Source organism: Emydura macquarii, unplaced genomic scaffold (assembly GCF_026122565.2).
Source record: "Emydura macquarii macquarii isolate MOO-44397 ecotype Brisbane River unplaced genomic scaffold, CSIRO-AGI_Emac_v2 contig_2742, whole genome shotgun sequence".
Lineage (NCBI taxonomy): Eukaryota > Metazoa > Chordata > Testudines > Chelidae > Emydura > Emydura macquarii.
Window position 1 is genome coordinate 464,183 of NW_027132879.1, and position 20,398 is coordinate 484,580.

The window sequence follows — 20,398 nt, forward strand, 5'->3', positions numbered from 1 at the left end:
GAGTTTGGTGCTAGGGGGTAGGCTAACCCATTCAAGTGCTCATGGCCCTCCAATGCCTTCCCACAATTGTGCCCAGAAAAACAGACAAGTTCTCCCATAGGTCACTGGAAAAGAACCACCGCGCAGCTCAACTCGCTGCAGCACTGAAAGCCATGGGCTATGCCCCCAGAAGTCCTAGTGAAACACGTGAGTGAACGCAGCACCAGTAAGGATACACGAACGTGGGTGTGTCTTTGTAATGTGGCTGCTCACACCTAGGCTAGGCGCAGAGCCGGATGCTGATCACCCAAATTAACTCGGCAGTGAAGACTTACCTAAAGAGGTGTTCTTGCTTTCTTGTCTGACCAATTCACAAAGTAGTCCTAAATAACTCCCATCAATTCATCAACTGTTTGACACCGTCTTTGCTTATTTTTATTGCCCTCCTAATGATATTTTTATAGCTTGTCAAAACACGCAGTGTTGGGACGGTACTAAATTACGAAATATCACTGTGGTTGACGTGAGTCTGGTAAGGCTTGGTAAATCTGGATGCTAAAGGATTCTGGGATTAAGGCCTCTTAGCACTAGAAATTATATGGCAAATCACTAGCAACTTGCGCTTGGCATTGACATAAGCCAGGCATATTTATCCAGGCCCTGGGTGTGTAGCTGTGCTGAAGTGACAGACCAATGATCATGCTCAGCCAATGGCCAGTTCGCCTAGTATGTACACGTGGGTGTGTGTAATGGTGAATCTGGGAGTAACTGATCTGGGACTAACTGACCCTGTGGAACAGCACAGCATCAGGTGCCCGTGTGAATATTCGACGATATGGACATGTCAGCCGATCCCTGTTGTCCCTCCCAAAATTAATTAGAAAAACAAGTAATAAATAATCATGATATGCTAAATAAGTGCCAGTAGAGCATACTTGGGGGACATGTGACTCCTTTGGGAAAAGGGTGTAAGCAGTGGGGAATATCACACGACATGGAGACATCCCAATTAACATCTGAAGAGGGATATTAGAATCAAGGGTCACAGGGTAGCGAACACCCTACTACAAGGGACATTAAATAGATCAGGCACTCAAGAAGGAGAAGAACCAGAAAGTCAGGGTAGCCAAGACCCTGCTGTGGGGGACTCATAAAACAGACCTAAAGGAACAGTACCTAAAGGAACTAAAGTACCTAAAGGAATCTAAAGGAACCAAAAGAAGGAAGGAAACAGTCTCCATCTAGAATTGGTATCTGTACCTGCTTTGTTTGCTAATCAGGATACTATGTGGGGCCAGCACAGTTACTGAGGGTTTATGCTTGGGGAATTGAGGTTTATTAAGGAGATGCATTGTATAGCCTTTTCTGTTTGTCTGTGATACCTGCTTTCCAATAAATAGCTTTGCATTGAAGAGATTGAATCCTAGTCTTCACTGGTACGGTTATTGGATGCCCAGCTGTGGGTATGTGAATCGATCCCAGCCCAACATGCAGAACTTTTCTTTTCTTTTAATTTTGAACTTTTGTAAGAATATGGTTGTAAAAGAGCAAAAATGTGGAAAAAGAATAAAATTCTCCAGGTTTTTCTTTATAGAGTTAAAAAAAAATACATTTGAGTAGAAAATTCATTTTTTCCCTACCAGTTCTAGCTCTGTTTTCTTTTTAGTTTCCATTGATGAAGGTTGGTGGTGACCATGAGAGACAACTCAACTAGTTTATCAGCAGAGGATTTCTAAGTAGTTTGAACTGAATCAAACAGGTGGAAAAACAAAATAACCAGACCAAAGTATTTCCAGAGGTAATGTTTACCTTCAAAATGCAGCAATAAAAATTAAAAAAGGGGGGGAGGGGGCACAAAATATCTAAAATCTTGAGCTGAGAATGTACAAAACAAGTTCATAATAAAAAGAAAATTTCTTTACAAAGTTTCAAAATGGATTTAAACATTAGACATAATAATGCATGGAGTCTAAAATAAAAGATTTGGTATATAATGAATAATAAATTACAGGGCTAAAAAAGAAAGAAAGGATAGCAATAACCATTTCTTTAGTTGATCTTGATCCAGTCTTAACTAGAGCATCTTTCTTCATGTCCATCTTAGGGGGAATGACACTGACAAACATTCTGGAAATCCTCATTTGTACAATTTTAGGTAGTATTGAATACTTGCTATGTACTGGTTTCTGCTAAGCATCACTCCCACCACCCCCCGAAAGCAATTTGAAGGTGTTCTTTCTTTTAATAGCTAAGAGAAAACTAGTCCAACCCACTCATGAGTGTGTGTGTGTGTGTGTGTGTGTGTGTGTGTGTGTGAGAGAGAGAGAGAGAGAGAGAGAGAGAGAAAAATATGCTTGTTGGGAGATCTGCACTCATATCAGAAAGAGATGGACAAGGTAAGCTAAATGAGTCTGTTTCCAAAATACCCAGACTGGCTGGTTCTTTTGGCTGGCTCGAATTGTCCTTTTTTTTTTTTGCCTGTGTTCAGAGATGCCCTGGACACACCCGCAAACACTATTCAGGAGAGAAGAAACCACCACAGAACACCCATTTGTTTATCTTCTTGCTTGTGCTTCTCTCGCAGCCTCAGATGTTTGGATGTGTGGTAACTCCAAGTCTGTCGGGTTGGTGAGGCGAAGGATGCTGCTTACCACAAGTGCTGGCCCTGAATGCATCTGTTGTATCTGCAGCCCAAACACTAGGAGAATATTCAGAGAGAATCACAAGGCTTGACAGAGTTCCTGTATGTCACATGATTAAATCGGTGAATTCGCTGTTTTGTCTTTATCTGGTTAGCATCTCCCACTCTCTAAAGCCTCCTATTTTTTTGGCTTGGAGTTGCCAAAAGTGACAAAGACCACTCCTGTTTCCTGCAAGCTGCCATCCGAGTGGAAATCTTCACCTGGGCTGTTCAGGTACCTCCGAAGGAGGGGCGAGGCAGTTATCTCATACCGGGGGGGAGAGACCACATTGCATGTGGAGGAACTTTGAGTCTCTGCTTGCTTCGTGACGGTGGTGGACGAAGTGATGATCTTGTTTCCGAACTCATCCACCTCCTCGTACTGCTCGGTCACGGTTCGGGTGGCTCCATAAAGCTTGGATCCATCTGGCCCAGTCTGCAGCTCTAGTATGCTTTTCTGCCTCCTTGGATTCTGTGGGCTAGAGATGTTCAGGGGAGCTTTGGGCCTGTAGTCAGAAAAGCCTCCTTTGATTGCACCATGGCAGCTGCCCTTGGACGTGTCTGGTGAGCACCTCACATTGTCACTGTTGCCACTCAGCTGATGCTCGCCGTTGCTGAGGCGGTGCTGCCTAATTGAGCTCAAACCTACCTTCATCTGGATGGGCTCCTGTTCATTCTGAAAGGGAGCCAGATTGCATCCACCGGACCCCACTGACTTGCGAGTTAATGAGTTAAAGAGGTCCTGAGTGAACGTATCCCTTTTTCCCGGCATGTCGGGATAATCTGGTAAAGGGGCATCCCAGGGGGAATATGCTGTCCTGGGTGATTCTGCAGGCTTCCTGGCAGCAGACTCAATGGAGATATAGGAAGGAGAGGATGGAGAATTCACGCGATGCTGAACGACGCAGGGGACCTCTAACTCTCCTTTGCCTATCTCAGTTTTTCCTGATACATTTGCACTTCCCACGGATGCTGCGTTCTGTGTCCCTTGTGCTGCTTTCTCTTGCTTGGCTTTGCTGGACACGATGCTGATCTTCCGAATATTGTTGCTGGTTGCAGGGCTCTGGGCATTCCCCAGAGTCTCCTTGAAGAGCCCAGAGAGCCCAGCTATGTCTGATTCTGACTTTAGACTAGAAACAGAATAGAGGGCTTTCCTAATGGCCTCCTCGATGTCCAGCAGCCTGGCTAGCGTCTGCTCCTTCAGGTGGGTGATCTCAGCGCTTGCTCTCTCCAGGTCTTCAAAAGCCAGCTCCACAGAGGAGACGCTGTCAGAGTCTTCCTTCACCATTTGCTCAGCCTTCTCGGCTTTGTGCTGCTGTTGCACTTGGTGAGCCTTCTGGTGCACCACCCATTCTGGGACATTCTCAAAGAAACTCTTCAGGGCTTTCACGTCCACCTTAAACGTCTCCTCTTCAAACTCCTTCACTCGGGTCAGGATCTCTTGCAACTCCTCCTGCCTCCGCAGGTTCTCAAAGATCTCCATGGCCTCCTTAACGCTGCCCTTCATGATCTCCTCTTTGTGGAAAGACAGTCTCTTGCGACGTTCATCCTCCGTTTCTCTGCAGGCCTTTTCTCGCATGACCACCAATGGCTTCTCCTTCTGTGCAAGCTGCTCCCTTTTCACTTCAAGGTGTCCCAGTTGTCTGCTGTTTACCTGCTGTTGCTCCTTGAAGAGGTTCCTTGAATGCTGATGGGAAGAGGCTGAAGGCTCTTCTTGTCTTGTCTGATTTGTTTTCAGGGTGATGCTCTGATTATCCCAGGCCCCATGGGTACTAGACATGCTTGCACTTTCTGTCTTAGGGGAGGCATTTAGTGCTGTGGCAGATCCTTTCCTCAGAAGGGTGTCTTGACCCTTCGGAGAGGTTCTTGGCTTATTCAGACTCTCTGGGTTAGTAAGACCTGTCTGATATTCACCCAGACATTCTTGTCTTGATGTCAATGTGCAGCCATTCTCTTGGCCACATGAAGGACCGTGACCCTGAATTTCCTCAGCCGGGCAGCAATTCCTTGGAGCCGCTGCCTTCTCTTTGGTCATCACCTGTTCTGTTTCAGAGCCAGCCACTCCATTTTGAAGTGGCTTTGACGTCTTAGAGTCTGCAGACTCTAGCTTGCCCTGTTCTTCCTTGCTTGCCTTGTATCTTTCCTCTGCTATCTGAAGAGGTGTTTTGATGATGTCTTTGGGTGCTTTCTTCTCAGGGCTCTGGTTCTTTACTGTAGCAGCATTGGCCACTGGGGATTGAGGGGTGCAGCACTTTGACAGATAGTCCCCACCTCCCACTTGTGCCGAGGCAGCAGAACAACAAGAGTCCTTTGCCTGATTCATGGGTGCAGATTTCACTTTGCTTTGCTCGCTCAGGCCTGCAGGTTTAGAAGGCAGTGGGGGTGGGGCTAGCTTTGTCAACCTCCCTTTGCTGTTGCTAGCAGGGTGTGAAGGTGCCTCCTGTAAGAAGCGCTGGGGTTTGGGGGGGGGGATGGGTTTCCTCCTTGGTGGGGCAATAATTTCCGGTTTGGGGAGAAGCTCTGGTTTCTCTGAAGGCCTTTGATCATTGGCTTTAATGGAGACAGGAGTGAGGGTCTTAGGGAAAGTGTTGTGCACGGGTTCAGAACATCCCAGGGCTTCATCCTTTTTGCTTGGCTGGGAAGGGGCAGCTTCTTTTGCTTGTGTCGTGGGTGGACAACACTTTGTTTTCATCACAGCAACTGGGGGAGGAGGAGGAGGAAAGTCATTATCAGACTGTGACCCTGAAGCCACTACAGCTGTCTCGTTACTAACTGATTGAGTCTCGTTTTCCTTTTTACATATGGAATATGACTGCCCTGCATTTCTGTATATCATAGCAGCTTTAAAATCCCCTTTGGAGACATTAACGTTAGACTTCTCCAGCGACTGAAGCGTGGCCTTTAAGTTACCTCGAACAACATCCTCCTTTTCTACTTGCCTCTGTTCTGTCGCAGCACTCTGCAGTGCTCTGAGAGCTGTCTTTACATCCCCTCTGATCATAACATCTTGCTCTCTTTCTTCTTGCACTGATTGCTCTTTGTAATCAGACTCAATCAAAGGGTTTACACAGGGTTTCACTGGCTCGGCAGTACACAGATCATCCTTAACGCTAACATCTGTACTAGGCACAACTCGGCTCTCCTGGCACAAATGCTGTCCTCCCTGTACTTCCTCGGAAGCACTGACCTTTTGGTGTGATGCCAGGCTCTTCTGAGACACGCTTGCATGGGACTTGGAGGACTCTTGGACTCTGGTGGTGGCGCTAGCTTGAAGCTGTTTGACAGATGCCCGTTCCTGTCTGCAGCCAGTTGATTGCGGGGCCGTTGTTCCCGAAAGGCTGGGTGCTGGCTGCTTACAAGCGAGCTGGATTTCCTCTGTGCTTTTGTGGAGCTTGCTCCGGACTTGGTGCTGAATGGTTTGGGCCTCAGCTGTGGCTAGCCTCAGACTCTGCATTGCAGCTTGAAGATCACTTCCAAGGGCCTGCTCATCCAGTTTTTTTGTCGTCTGGCGGGTTTCCCCGGCCACTGATCGCTGGCTTCTGGCCATGTCATCTTTCTGTGCTGCCACTTTGGTGCAGGCTGCTCCCTGGGGTGCAATTGTCACTTCCTTTACACTTCGAGAGACTCTCTCTTCTCTCTCTGCCTTCTTGCTGCTGTTCTCAGCCTTTTGCAGTGACTGGATGGTTGCCTGAACATCCCCAGACACAATATCTTCCTTTTCCACCACGGTGGGCAGGCTCAGGGGTTGCCCAAGACACTGTGCAGTGGAGCCTGTGTCCCCTGTTTGCACTGCCTCTCTTTCTAACATGTCCTCTTTGCTAACACCTTCACACATGAGCACTCGCCTAGCCCCCGGAATGCCCCCTCGTACCACACCTGCAGTCACTTTCTCTGCAAGTTCCTCCTGTTGTAAGACCTGCATCTCAGCCCCCTGCACCACCTGCTGTCTGGGCTCAGATGGCTCCGGTTCTGCCTGACAGGTGACAAGGGACTCGATCTCTGACTCCCGCTGGAGGTTCTTTAGATAGTCCAGGTCTCCCTTCTCGATGCAGCTAGTGTAGAGCTGGACGTTCCCCTTCTCGTTGTCCTCCCGTTTGATGGTCGCCATCATCCTTGGCTCTTGCGAGGAAGCCAGCAGGTTCCCTATGGTTGACTTCACATCGCCCTTGACAACTTCCTGCTGGATGGAGTGGTGCAGGAGAGAGTAAATAGTCATCTTCACTAAACCCGACTCTGTCTCTTGCATGACCATTCCCTTTTTGATGGAGGCATCTTGGCTAAGGAGACTTTGGAGAGCCTTAGCTACGTCGCCCCTCAATTCCTCTTTGCTTTTATCGACTTCGCTTGGGTCCAGTAGCTGCAGCGGGCTGACTTTGATCTTGCCCTCCTCATCCCCCTCCACCAGCATCCCTTGGGCCTCCACGTTGGTCCTGTGCAGTAGCTGCAGCATGATCATTTGCAAATTTCCTCCCACGATCTCTTCCTTTTGGATCTCTGGAGTGCCTGGCCTGCTGAGCTGGTACTTCACCATCCTCACGCTCCCTACATCATTGGCTTCGATGAGGATCCCATCGTGCCGGATGGCCTGGCAGGCGCAGAGGCCTTCCAAAGTCTCCTTCACGGTCCTCTCTCTCACCTCCGTTTCGGTTCTGTGTTTAGAAGAGCTGAATTTATCCAGAGGGGTGGTCTCAAACAGCCATGTTGTGCTCTTCACGTCCGCACGAGGGACTGCCTCCGTGGCGTTGGGGCTGGCAGACCCCTTGGGGTCTTTGAGGCTGTCCATAGGCTGAGTTTCAAACAGCCAGGTGCAGCGCTTCACATCCCCTTTCTGACTGTCTTCTCTCTGCACAGTGCCCAGGCTGGAGCTCCCATCAGACTCCCCCTTCAGGGAATCGATGGGCTGGTTCTCAAAAAGCCAGGTGGATGTCCTTACGTCGCCATGCTGGACATCGCTGACGCTGACCATCCTCACGTATTTCTTCTGGCTCACCTGCTGAGACTCGAAAAGCTGCTTGTTGGACTGGACATCTCCTTTCTGTACATCATCTACCGTCCTGGCCACAGGCCTCTTCCCCCCAGAGAAGGAATCAAGAGGCTCCGTCTCAAACCTCCATCGGGCAGACTGGACATCGCCTTCCTTGAAGTCTTCTTGGGTGACAGCCCTGATCACAAACACCTCCTCCTCCTTCTTGATCTGATCTAGAGGTTTGGTTTCAAACAGCCAACGGGCACCTTTCAAATCACCTTTCATTATTTCTTCCTTCTTCACTGAGGTGACCTCATGGTATTCCCCCTCCTTGTCTTGGATGGCGTACAGGGGCTGGCTCTCAAAAAGCATGGTACAAGACGTGATGCTGGCTTTGTTCATTGTCTCCTCTTGGATCCTCTTGATCTCTGTCTCGTCCACCTTGTCATGAATCTGGTCTAAGGCGTAGGTCTCAAAAATGAACCTCTTGCCTCCAGCGTCCACCCCTTCAATATCCTTCTCTGGGGGGATTTCTTGGATGCCCTCAGTGTTGTTTTTTATAGTATCCATGGGGAAGTTCTCAAAGAGCCAGGTGAACTTGTGCACTGATCCAGCTTCTATGTTCCCATCTGCAGGGATGTCCTTCTCTTTCGTGGCTGTGGCCAATTTGCCCCGTATATCCAAGGGCTTGGTTTCAAAGAATTCCTTCACCCGAGACACTTCCCCGGACTGTATCTCCACGTGGCTGGAGTACCTGACCATTTTCTTTGAGTCGATCTCGCTGGAGGCAGTGCTAACCAGTGGTTCAGTCTCAAACAGATGTCTCACAGTTTTGACGTTGACCCCTTGTAAGTCATCTTGGCGGTATGCTTTGCTGACCTGTAAATACTGCTCCTCCTGGCCTTTCAGGGAATCCAGGGGCTGGGTCTCAAACATCCATGTGTACGACTTAACATCAGCCTGCGGTACAGAGCTTTCCCCTTCCTGCTTTTTCTCGACCTTCTCATACAGGGTGTCAATTGGCTGCGTCTCAAACAGCCACCTGCAGGTTTTCACATCGCCCTGCTGGGAGACCTCCCTTTTCACAGAGGAGTGCTCTTCTGTTTGGTTGGCTCGGTGATGGATGACGTCAATGGGCTGGGTTTCAAAGAGCCATTTCGCTGTTCTGACATCACCAGCTATCACCTCCTGCTTTGTGATCCCTCTGATTATATCCACCTTCTCGGTGCTGTCATCAAACTGGTCCAAAGGTTTGGTTTCAAACATCCATTTGTAGTTCTTGACATCGCCGCTTATGACCTGCTCTCTGCTTACAGAGGTGACCTTGTGGAAGTTTCCAAAGCTGTCCTTGATGGCGTACAAAGGCGTTGTCTCAAACAGGAACTGGTTGGCTTTGACGTTCCCAGCTGGTATCTCCTCTTCTTGTTTGGGGATGGACTCAGCGTCAGTCTGCTGAATGCTGTCTAACGGGAGAGTTTCAAACAGGTTTTTGAAAGATTTTACGTCCCCCTTCATCACCTCTTGTACGCTAGAGGCTATGGGGTCTTCAGAGGATGCCTTGGAGATGCTGCCTAGGGGACAGGTCTCAAAGACGTGCTTTCTTTGCTTCACATCCCCCCTCTCCTCTTCCAAAAGCCCCACTCTTTTTAAATGGCCCACTTCAAAATTATCTTTCAGGGTTTCCATCGGTTGGGTTTCAAACAGCCAGAGTGTGGATTTCACATCACCTCCGATGACTTCTTCTTTGACTGGGTCACTGTCTGAGTCATCTCCTTTCAGAGAGTCAAGAGGCTGGGTCTCAAAAAGCAGACGCTGCTTACTGACATCTGCCCCTTCAACAAAATCTATGGAAGCCTTGAAATCCTTTTCTTCCACTGTCAATTCTTTGATGGCATCTAGTGGCTGAGTTTCAAACAGCCACCTTGTTCCACTGACATCCCCCTGTCCTGTCTCTTCTAATGAAATCCCCTGGATAATTTGCACTTTGGAGGTGTCCTTATTGATGGTATCCAGTGGCTGAGTCTCAAACAGCCAGCGAGCTGTCCTGACCGCATTGCTCTGTATTTCTTCTCTGCAGACAGATTTGATCTCATGGACAGTGCCATTTTTGTCTCGGATGGCACAGAGTGGTTCTGTCTGGAACAGCTTGATGGTTTTCTTGACGTCGCCCTTTAGCTCCTGGATTTCTGATTTGAGCTGCAGGATACTCTGCTCCTCCACTGAGCTGCAGTGGCCCAACGCAGCCAGAGAGTGGGTTTCAAAGAGTTGCTTGGCCCCTTTCACATCCCCTCTTTGAACGGGCTCCTTGAGAACTGCCTCCTGCACCTCTGTTTCATCTGAATACATTTTGTTTAATGAGTCCAGTGGCTGGGTTTCAAACAGCCACCGGGCCGTATGCACGTCCCCTTTTGCGCGGTCTGTCTCGGGCACTTTGGCCAATGCAGACAACCTGTCTCCATTTAATGACTGGCTTTCGAACTTCATGGACGTGCTTTTCACATCCCCGCTTGGGATGGTTTCCTCCTCTGCCAACTTCTTGGTGGCTTGATGCTCCCCGATGGAGTCCAGTGTCCAGTTTTCAAAGATCCAGCGCATGGACTGAACCTCCCCCGGGAGCACTGCATCCAGATTCACTGAGGCCGGAGCACTGGGATCTTCCGTGCTGAGCATTTCTGCCAGGTCCTCCGTCACAGCTTCCTCCAGGTTCTTCCTCAGCTCAGGATGCATGTGCTTGTAGAGCCTCTTCAGCTCATTCACTTGGCGCTGCTGGTAGAACTTGGAGAAGGATTCCTTAGGAGGAGGTGGAGGCAGAGGGTTTGAATCCTGGCTCCCAGCAAGGGAAGTCGAGGCCTGGAATGAGTCTTGCTGGGGAGGGGGAGGTAAGTCCTCTTCCATTTTCCTTCCATTCACTTTAGATGACACCTGGTTCTGAGCCTCTGCCATCTTTGGGGGAAACAGTTTTAAACATCAGCATTATCTCTCCCCACCAGCCCAGCGCTCGTTAGTAGTGAGAACGGCAAACAAGTGAGGAAAACCCATGCACCTACTGAATGCTAATTCCTTATCTTGGATTCTGCTGCACACAGCACTCAAAAGCATCACGCCACAGCAAACTCTTTCCAGGCTTGGGGTTATGGTGTTAAATCCGTTTCCGCAGCAAGACCGTTTAAAGCAAGGCCTCTAATCCATACATTTCAAGCAGATAGAGTCTAGAACCCCTACATATTAAGTCAACCAGAGAGTGACCGAGATACCTGATCTGGATAGTGTTAGCAAGAGAGGATGACCATCAGAACTACATTAACAGGTGCATGGCTCAATAGCAGGGAGCTAATGCCTGCTTAGATCTCTCCCAGGCGTGCAGTGCTGCAGTGAGCCTGGGGAGTGAAGACCCAGTTAAGAATTCAGAAGGAAGCCTGTGGGACTACCAGGAAACCTGGTAATCAGATGGGAGAAGACCCATGGAGGAGGCGGAATTCAGTGACTATGATGATGAGTGAAGACCATCTATATATTTGGGTGGATGGAACGCTGTGCAAAGTGTTGGGTCTTAATCAGAGATGGCCTTTCTCTATCTGTGCTGAAATGTTTTGTTATAATCTGTGCAGCATGAAGAAAAACGTGACTGGATTAATGATTTCCTCTGTTGTGGCTTGATCATGTGTCCCATATCTCCAGGTGAGATGATGATAGTTAATATGCTTGGAAAACTTCACGCAGATGGGAGACTTAAGATAAGTGACATTTAACTTGGAAACCTTGAATGTCATCGGTATTGGGCCAAAATGAGAGTTGGTGTAAGTGAGATCCCCTCATGCCCACTTGTGATCTGTAAGGGAGAGTAACTTAACCCATTATGGAGCCAGAAGAAAATGTGCAAAGATGTACAGTAAAGTAGTGTTTGGTCTCCTTTAACTTTTACTGACTTAAACCCTCCCTCCTCCTAGCTGCTTTTCCTTATGAAGGCTTCTCTTCCGGCTCCTCAGCATGTGGGTTAAACCAGCTGAGTCACAATTAAATTTGGTAAGATGAATTTGGAGGTGATGCATAAGGAGAGGGACTAATTAAGGAAAAGGAAATCTAAGCAGGTAAAACATACATACTTTGAGGGGGCCAGGAGAAGGTGTAAGTTATGCCAATAGTTTCCTTCCAGACCTACTGGGCCAAATTCTGCTCTTGGCTACATGGAAACATTGATATTGAAGGGAATGGGAGTTGCATCCATGTGATGTTAGAATTTTGTCTGCTTGTACTTTGATTCCCCTCTGACTCTGCTCCCTGGTATTTTAGCTTGTGAAGTTTGATTGTTGTATAGCATATTGTTGTGCTGAACGCCCGGCATCTATACCAGACAGGAGATTTTTAGAAATGGGAGATAACTGATGTTAATAAATCATTACCTAAGAGAGACCATAATTCTGGTAATTCATCTTTCAACACAAGCAGAAACCTTTGCATACCATTACACTGCATATATTTTTATTCAAGATCAGTTATGTGCAATGCTATTTCACTCTGTTAAACACACAAATACTTCCAGTTTAAAAAAAAAATGTATTGAACCTTAGTAACAAAAGACCAAAATCAGTATATTTCATGGCAAGTTGCAACACACTGCAGTTTCATATGAGCTGACATATTTCTAAATTACTGGACCCTTTTTATGAGAGGTGATTTTGAACCCCATAAACAAGTTCTAAATATGGCTGGGTAGTTCAGGTGTCAGACCTCCATATTCCACATGAAAGTGGTCCTCATTGTCACATGCAAGTAATTAAATCACACTCTACACCAGTCCACAAAGACTTGGTTAGGCAACCACACGTGTTATTAGCATGTCCTACCTTGCTTGCTTTCTGGCTGCCAAGAGAATGAGCAGTGCTCTCCTTGAAGGTATTCTGAAAGAGAAACAAAATGTTATGATACAGAACTGCACACATACAGACGTGCTCTCTCTCTCTCTGTATATAACATACTAGTTCTTACCTTACACTTTTTATTATTTCAGAATTATTTCAGAACCCAAAAGAAGTAATTAAAAGTGAAAACCAAGAATGTCCTTGAGGACCGATAAGTACATTGTGGACAAGCTCATTTACAGGAGAGGTACAGAGTGTAACACACGTAAGTATACAGGACGAGGAGCATCGGGGAATCTGAACCTGCACGGCTGAGAGCATTGTTGTGGGACTACAATGATACTCTGATTAAGTAGCGGGAGTCAGTCCTAAGTGGGGAACAGGTAGTTAAGCAGAGCATTAGCTTGAGAAGGATCATATTTAAACTATTGTTCTCAGATGTACCCGTTCTTTACCTGTCCCCTGCCCCTTTTGGGTACCCTTCCCATTTGTGAATAAGGGAATGGACATGCAGAGGGCTCAAAACTTCTTGCCACTCAGTATGGAGGACTGCCCCAGGGCTTAACACTGGCACTGGGAGATGTGATTCCCCGTGTGTGTAGATGTACCTGTGCTGGCCATGCTCAAGCTAGCCTGTAACCATAGAAGTGCAGCTGGGGCAGTGTAGGTGGCAGCTTGGGCTGGCTGCCCCTGTGTGTCCCAGGGGGTCCGGATGGGTTTATATTTAGGTGGAGAGGCCGAGAAGCCGCCCAGGCCATCCCAGCCACCCTGCTACTTGAGGTGGTGTCTTGAGCAGAGCTAGCAGGGGTTCATCTGCACGAGTGTGCGTCACACTGCCCAGCTCAAATGTGGCCAAAGCCTAAATGTGAAGCCTCTGCTCGCACTTGTGTTAGAGTGCAACAACTTTGCGTGTGCTTCTGCACTTGCAGCACCGGTGCTCGTAGGACGTATTTCGTTGCTTTTATAGAGCTGTTTGATGAAAAACAGATCCTAGTAAATGTCACAGAAAATCTTTCCCTTCCATCCCGAAATTGGTTTATCCATTAGGATTTAGCTAGGGCCTGATCCTGAAAGGGGCTGAGCACCCACAGCTTCCCTTGAGATCGATGGGAACTGCAGGTGCTCAGCCTCAGTCCCTTGTACGGCACGTTTTGAAAGCCCCAATGAGTATTACAAATGACTATGTTTATATCCTACAGGGCCTGATCCTGCCCCTTTGATGTCTGTTGAACTTTTGCTATTTGCTGCAGTGCAAGTGGGATCAGACCAGCAAGGTCAGGGGATGACTTTTCTCATTGCTGAAATGCAGTCACCCCTGGGGTGGATTACAGCAGCAATTTAACAGCACACAGCAACACTACACCAGACTTTAGGGATGGGACTGAACAATATCCCATGCAGCAGAAGCTGCAAGAGTACTGTAGATGCTTAACGTAGGCCCTGTACTTGTAGAAGGCCATTAAATCTAGAGGATATAGAATGTGTGTCTGGCTGTAAACACAATATATAGGAGTATCTGCATGTATTTAATGTACATAAAATATACGTGTGTATACATGCATGTATAATATAGAACCCTTCTACCAGGGGGCGTACATATATATAATATATCTATGGTAAATTAATATGTCTTACAGCTCCTCAGCAAGAGAAAGATTTGGAGGAATATGGAATTAACTCTATATAAAACAAACATATTCCCTTTCACCTCGTTATGGCCATTTGCTGGGAACAGACATTGCTCAGATGCTTTTGGTGACTCAGCCAAGGGCCAGGAATGAAAAGCACGAGCTACTTACAGACTTTGGGAGAGCAGCGGCGGCAGCTGTCTGAGTCAGATAGAGAGCTGACCGTTCCTTCACGGAGGGGGAGGAGGGTTTCCCAGGTCCTTGGTGCAGTAAGTGGCTAGTGTTGTCTAAAATTGACCGTGTCCTCTCATCTGAAACAGGGACAGAGGTGTGCATTAGATATGTGCCAGGGTGCCAAAGGCAGCCAAGAGGGCTGGCTTTACACACAAGCAAATCAAATGACGGCATGGGGCCCTGAGCCGGGCCTCAGCAACCCGTGCCCCCAATTGCTCAGGTCTCGAGTGGTGAAGGGAACTGGGTGGTCAGTCACTGAGGCTAAGGGACCCTGCTCCGAGGGCAAGTCGTTGACCTGCTTGCCTGTTCTGAGACCGGGTAGGGAGGCAGCCCAGGGTGAAATGCTGTGGCAGATGGGGAACCTTGCTGATCACAATGTTCCTCCTTAACTGTGATTTCTCTTGGATCGTGAAAGAAACATTGAAAGTTTCCAAACTCTCAGGGGGACAGAAATTAACTTTTGAGGTATGGGTTGGGGAGAGTGACGAGATCAGATGGAAACCAGGGGACACTGGAATGACCATACTGGAATGGAGCAATGGGCCATCTAGTCCCAGGTCCTGCCTATGCCATACCATATGCTTGAAGGAGAGACCACGTCCTGGGTGCTACCTCTGAGCAGCAAGAGACGTATTTGCAAGCAGTCTCCTCATTCTGTCCTGTCAGCAACGTTGCATTTCTATAAGGCTCTGACATAGGCCAGTCCTGGCCTCTCAGAGCTAAGGTGTAATGCCACCTTGACGTTTGAATGCAACTGTCAGAAATGAGAGGGTGCGGGGAAATGAAACTCTTATTTACTTTAATCAACACCCCTCTCTTCCCCCCCTTTTTATAGCCCCAGCACTGTGCTACCAGCACACCTCACAAGCAGTTAATGCAGTTAGCTTCACAACTCCCTGTACGGTAAGGAAACATTATAATCCCCATTTCACAGATGGGGAATTGAGGCACAAGGAGGTTAAGTGACTTTCCTAAGGTCATACAGGACATTAGTGGCACAGCTGGGAATTGAACCTGGGTTTTTGTTTAGTGTCCTAACCACAAGACTAGCTTTCGTACCTAATGAGATCTAGCCACGCTCTTTTTTGAGCTACCAGGACCCAGCCCAAGCATATGCTAACATAATTCCAACATTGCCTTATGGAGAAAGCCACAGTCTACTGATTGCACACTTGCCCACACTGGTTCTTGTTCAGCTCGCTCTCCCCTGGTCACTGCTACCCAACCAGTGCATGTGTTTGTAGCTAAGGGCCTGATCCTGAAATCATCTACCACTGACTGAGATGAGATGAGGGTGAGACCCTAACAGACAGATGGCTATTGAAATGAATATTCCTATTGCAGCCTGCAATATTTACTGCAGTATTCACAGTGTTTTCTACCTGAACTACAGTATAGGAATAACCACGATAAAGCCAACTACTGCAATGCAGTAAAGGTTGATTTGGTTTTTATAGGTGACCACTGTATGAATATTTACGGTGATGAATTAATAATAAATAATAATAATTAATTAATAATATTTTTGCTTCATTAAACAGTGTTGCCAATCCCAAGCATTGAGTCAGGTTCCCAAGAACCACACAATTGGCTTAAAATCATGACACACTGAAAATAATAAATTGGAGGTTCATTTCTTTTTTTCCTTCTTGGTTTTGGTCCTCAGACGTCACACTGCCAAACTTTTCTCTGCACCCATGAGTGCTAGAAATGCACTTTTTAAAAAGAAGTGAAAGCGAAGTGTCACACACCATAACATGACCCCAGAAAATTGTACTTTAGGTAAAACATCAGGTAACACGAAACTCGTGATAAGATTGTGCGAGCTGGCAATACTGAATTTAAGACACACACACACAGTAGAACGGTGGATCTCACACTGCGATGATTGGCGACACTTGCTGGCAGTCCATGGAGAGGTTGCAGGTCACGTGGTGCTGGATGTTTCTCCTTGCTTCCAGCTGCTTCTAGAGATGCCCAGGCTTTTCAATGCAGAAAGGAGGTTGGATACCTGGGAAGCAGCTGGAAACAATGAGGAATTAGCCTAGCTGGATCTGCCAAGGGTCACTGGCACATAAGAGGAGAGGAAATAGGTACCACCAGCAGAACACGCCAGATATGTAGATACTTTCTTATGTAAGCAGCTGTGGAATTTGTCATATCCATGTTTGAGAAAGGGAAGGAGAGTGTCAAACAATTGGAGAGGGGTCAGAGAAGAGCCACAAGAATAATTAAAGGATTAGAAAACATGCTTTGCACTGATAATCTCTATTTAGCTCAACTAAGAGAAGGCTACGGGGTGACTTGATCATCCCTGTAAGTACCTATCTGGGGAACAAATATTTAAAATGGGCTTTTCAATCTAGCAGAGAAAGGTACAACACAACCCAATGGCTGGAAGTTGAAGCTAGACAAATTCAGACTGGAAACATGGTCAATTTTTAACAGTGAGAGTAATTAGCTACTGGAATAATTTACCAAGGGTTGTAGTGGATTCTCCATCACTGACAACTGGGTAGTTTTTTCCAAGAGATCTGCTCTAGGAATCATTCTGGGAAAGCTCAACAGCCTGTGTTATGCAGGAGGTCAGACTAGATGATCACAATAGTCCCGTCTGGCCCTAGAATTTATGAGTCTATGACCAAGGCATTAAGATTACTAGATTAAAGCCAGAAAATAGATTACTAGATTAAAGCCAGAAAAGGCCATTATGACCATCTAGTCTGCACCACACAGGCCAGCGAATCACATGCAGTAATTCCTGCATCAAGCCCACAACTTCTGTTTGAGCTAGAACATACTTTTTACAGAGCAATCCAGTTCTGAGTTGTGGCATGCAAGTGCTGGATGTGGTTGACACCATGACAATGTTTTGGCCTGTAGGACTGGTCAAGTTCAGGGACTATGCACTTTATGGCACCCTAAGACATTCTGTGTTATAGCCATATTTTATAAAAGCGCAGCATAGAAGCCTGCTGAATTATCTGCAGGAAGTGTCTCTTAAAACACTCATTGGCCAACAGGAAAACCCCTTGTTAGCCTTCTTATTCTCTCTGTGTTGAAATGCCTATTACAGCTGAGCTCTTTAAAGAAGCCTAAGGGAATTAGGTTCAGGAAACACCATTGAATTCCAAATGTCCAAAGGCTGCTTTGCAAATCCCAGACTAAATGGTCCCAGTCGAATAAACAGAAGTCAGATTGAGCTAGCACTGGCCATAATGCCAAACTAGCACTAATGTGGTGGTCCCAGTAGCGTCTCAGTTAAGAAAAAAAGCTTCTAGTCCTTTTGATTGTAACGGCAACCTTCCAGATGTGGTGCCCCTGCAGTGGAATGCCATCGCCCTGTGTTGCTAGGTGCACCATCTAAACAAATAGCTCTTCGAGGTGTGAACAGTCCCACTCAATAAGGTGTTGCCACTGACACCCCAACAACAGCATAACTGTCAACATTGTTAACTGGTTCATTTTGCAATATTTTGAGCAGAAGCAGTCAGTTCTTCGAGGTGGGCAGACAGGGTTTAGGATTGGGGGGTGGAGCTTAATTTTCATCACTCCCTCTAACCCCTCCCCGTGCAAAGAAACACAGTGTGGGCATTTTAACAGACGTATGAAATCTCAGAAACGGTCAATTCAAACAGACTTGATAAAAAGATCTGGCCTTAAAAATAGCTGGGCTGGTCATGGTGCGTGACATTCAGGGATGCAGCCTCCAGCGAGTGGGTCCAGGTTTCCCCCTTTAGAAGTTAACATTATGGAGTCATATAAATATTCTCTACCCTGAAGCCATCCAGGCATGTGCCGTCTAGGTTTGTATTTTGGTGGTGTGGCATCGTGTTGTTGTTATGTGTATTCCCGTAGTGCCTATGAGTCCCAGTAATGGAGCAGGACGTTATTGTGCTAGGCTAGTGACTCTCAGACTGAGGCTTGTGAGCCCAAGCGGCTCTTTAATGTGTCTCCTGTGGCTCTTTGCAGCACATGATGTTAAAACCCTGTGTGATTTAATCATTAACCAGTCAAAGTTATTAACCAATCAGGATGCTTTTACTATGTTAGTATCCAGTTAAGTTATGAACTTGCACTAAGTTATTAACTTATTTGCTGTGAGAATAATATATATAAATTGTGCTATAGTAAATGAAACCATGAATTCACACAACTATGACTGTTTAGGGTTGCTTGTTAATTTGGCTCCCAAACTACTGAGGTCCAAGCATCACTGTGCAAGGTGCTGCACAAACATAGAACAAAGTGACAGTCCTTGTCCTAAAGAGTTTATGGAGATAACATTTTTTTTAACCACTTAATTGATATTTATGGTAGATTAAATCATTTGCATAGCAGAAACGAATGACTCCATTGCTAGTTTGTGGGGAAATTCTTATCCTGAGTGCCTCAAGCATTTAGATCCGCTGAACGGAACACCAAAGGGCTGCTCTTTTACTGACGTGTATTGTTAGATATGAGACTTTCAATCAACTCTCTCCCTATCGTTTTCTTTCTTTCTTTTTCTTTTACCAGTGCTTGGTATTTGCAAACCTGATCTTTGCTTATCACCTTCCAGAAAATAACATGCCTTAGATATAGGGAGTTAAAAACAGCGGCATGAGCTGTGTGCTCTGAAAGCATGGAAAGTATGCAATGACCCACAGCTGTGCATGACAACATACACAGCAGCCACTCGCTAAATTGCTAATTATAGATAATAGCCCACATATCTGAGGAACAACAATTCACTCTGATAACCAGAAAGCCAGGCTATAAACTTTTTGTAATTACTGAACAGCATATTATACGGTGTATAATTATTTGACATTTAGCCTGCAACTGGAATCCCGCAGCGCTTCACAAACTAGAAGGATATCATACTACTGCAAGGGCGGCCACCTCTAAGGTGGTGGGGAACATTTTGAATCAAAACACCAGGGCAAACCACTACTAATCACAAAAACTGCCATGGCGTCTCTCATGTCTGATTACAACGTTTGAGACCCTGGGTATTAATGTCTCATCTAAAAGATCTAGTAAACTGTCTGGGACTCAGTTCATATGGTTAGATGAAGGGCCAAGCTTTGACTCTGTTGGAATTTTTATTTTATTTATTACATTCATCCCAGTAGTATCGGGCAGATAGGGACATAAATAAAACATTAGAACCAGCTGAGGCCCCAGGGAGTCTAGGGATTTTAAACCTGATAACTCTGATCACTACGGGCATCTTCATTAGCTAGCTCATAAAAAATGTGCTTTCATGAGGGCTGCAGCCCTGACTAGGAATCTCAACTTGGTAAATTAGTGTTGACTCATTCATGGTAATAGTTATCCTGATTGACAGATGCTGAGAATCTGCACCATAAAATTCAGAAGAGATGACCAAATTCATCCCTGGTGTGACTCCACTGAAATCAGGTAAATTACACCAGTGATAGAGTTTGATCCACTGTGTATTTCTGTTGTCAAGCTTGTGTTTAACGCTGGTTCCAGACTGGTGCTCAGTCTCTGAAACTAGAATCAGAATCTCCCTTTGTTACAAGCGTCCTGGAAAGCTACATAACACAGAACATGAGAAACCTACACTTTTCCCTGCTTGGGAAATTATTCATTATATTCATTCTTGCTAATCGTTCAGTTATTAGCCTTCATGGGGGATGGAGTGATGTGCCCTAAATCATAAGCACAAACAAGCATTTAACCATTTGGTTAAAACTACCAGAGCACACTGCCTCCTATTGAAGGTAATACTACGAGATGAAGAAAGCATCATAGCTTCATAGGAAAAAGGTACTGATGGTGCAAAGCTCAGTACAAAATTTCTCTTTTTTTCTTTCTTTCATCCATCCATCCATCCATCCATCCACAATAACTATGTTAGACCCAGCAGCTAGAATCGCAGTAAAGGAAAACAAAATTCTTTTGTGCTGAGAAAAACCCATCTTTAAATAAGCCAGCAACCCTGGTTGCTTCTCATTCTACTTAAACTGTTATATGCTGTAAGGAAACAATACCACCCACCTGTTAGTGTCCATCACCTGTCTTGCTAGGACTTTTTGTAGAC

The 20,398-nt window shown here is 46.3% G+C and overlaps 1 protein-coding gene across 4 annotated transcripts in view; it reads right to left on the minus strand.

Moving 5' to 3' along the window:
- Positions 1-1,546: 1,546 nt before the first annotated feature.
- XIRP1 (xin actin binding repeat containing 1) overlaps positions 1,547-20,398 on the minus strand; it is a 49,428-nt gene continuing 30,576 nt past the window's right edge. For 3 of the 4 annotated variants that reach the window (XM_067566190.1, XM_067566189.1, XM_067566191.1), the window contains 3 exons: positions 14,284-14,423; positions 12,470-12,523; positions 1,547-10,568 (listed from right to left, as the gene is read on the minus strand). In XM_067566190.1, coding sequence (XP_067422291.1) covers positions 2,799-10,568; positions 12,470-12,523; positions 14,284-14,423 — 7,964 coding nt within the window. In that variant the 3' untranslated portion in view covers positions 1,547-2,798. The remainder of the gene's footprint in view (positions 10,569-12,469; positions 12,524-14,283; positions 14,424-20,398) is intronic. The other variant, XM_067566192.1, reaches the window with a different exon arrangement.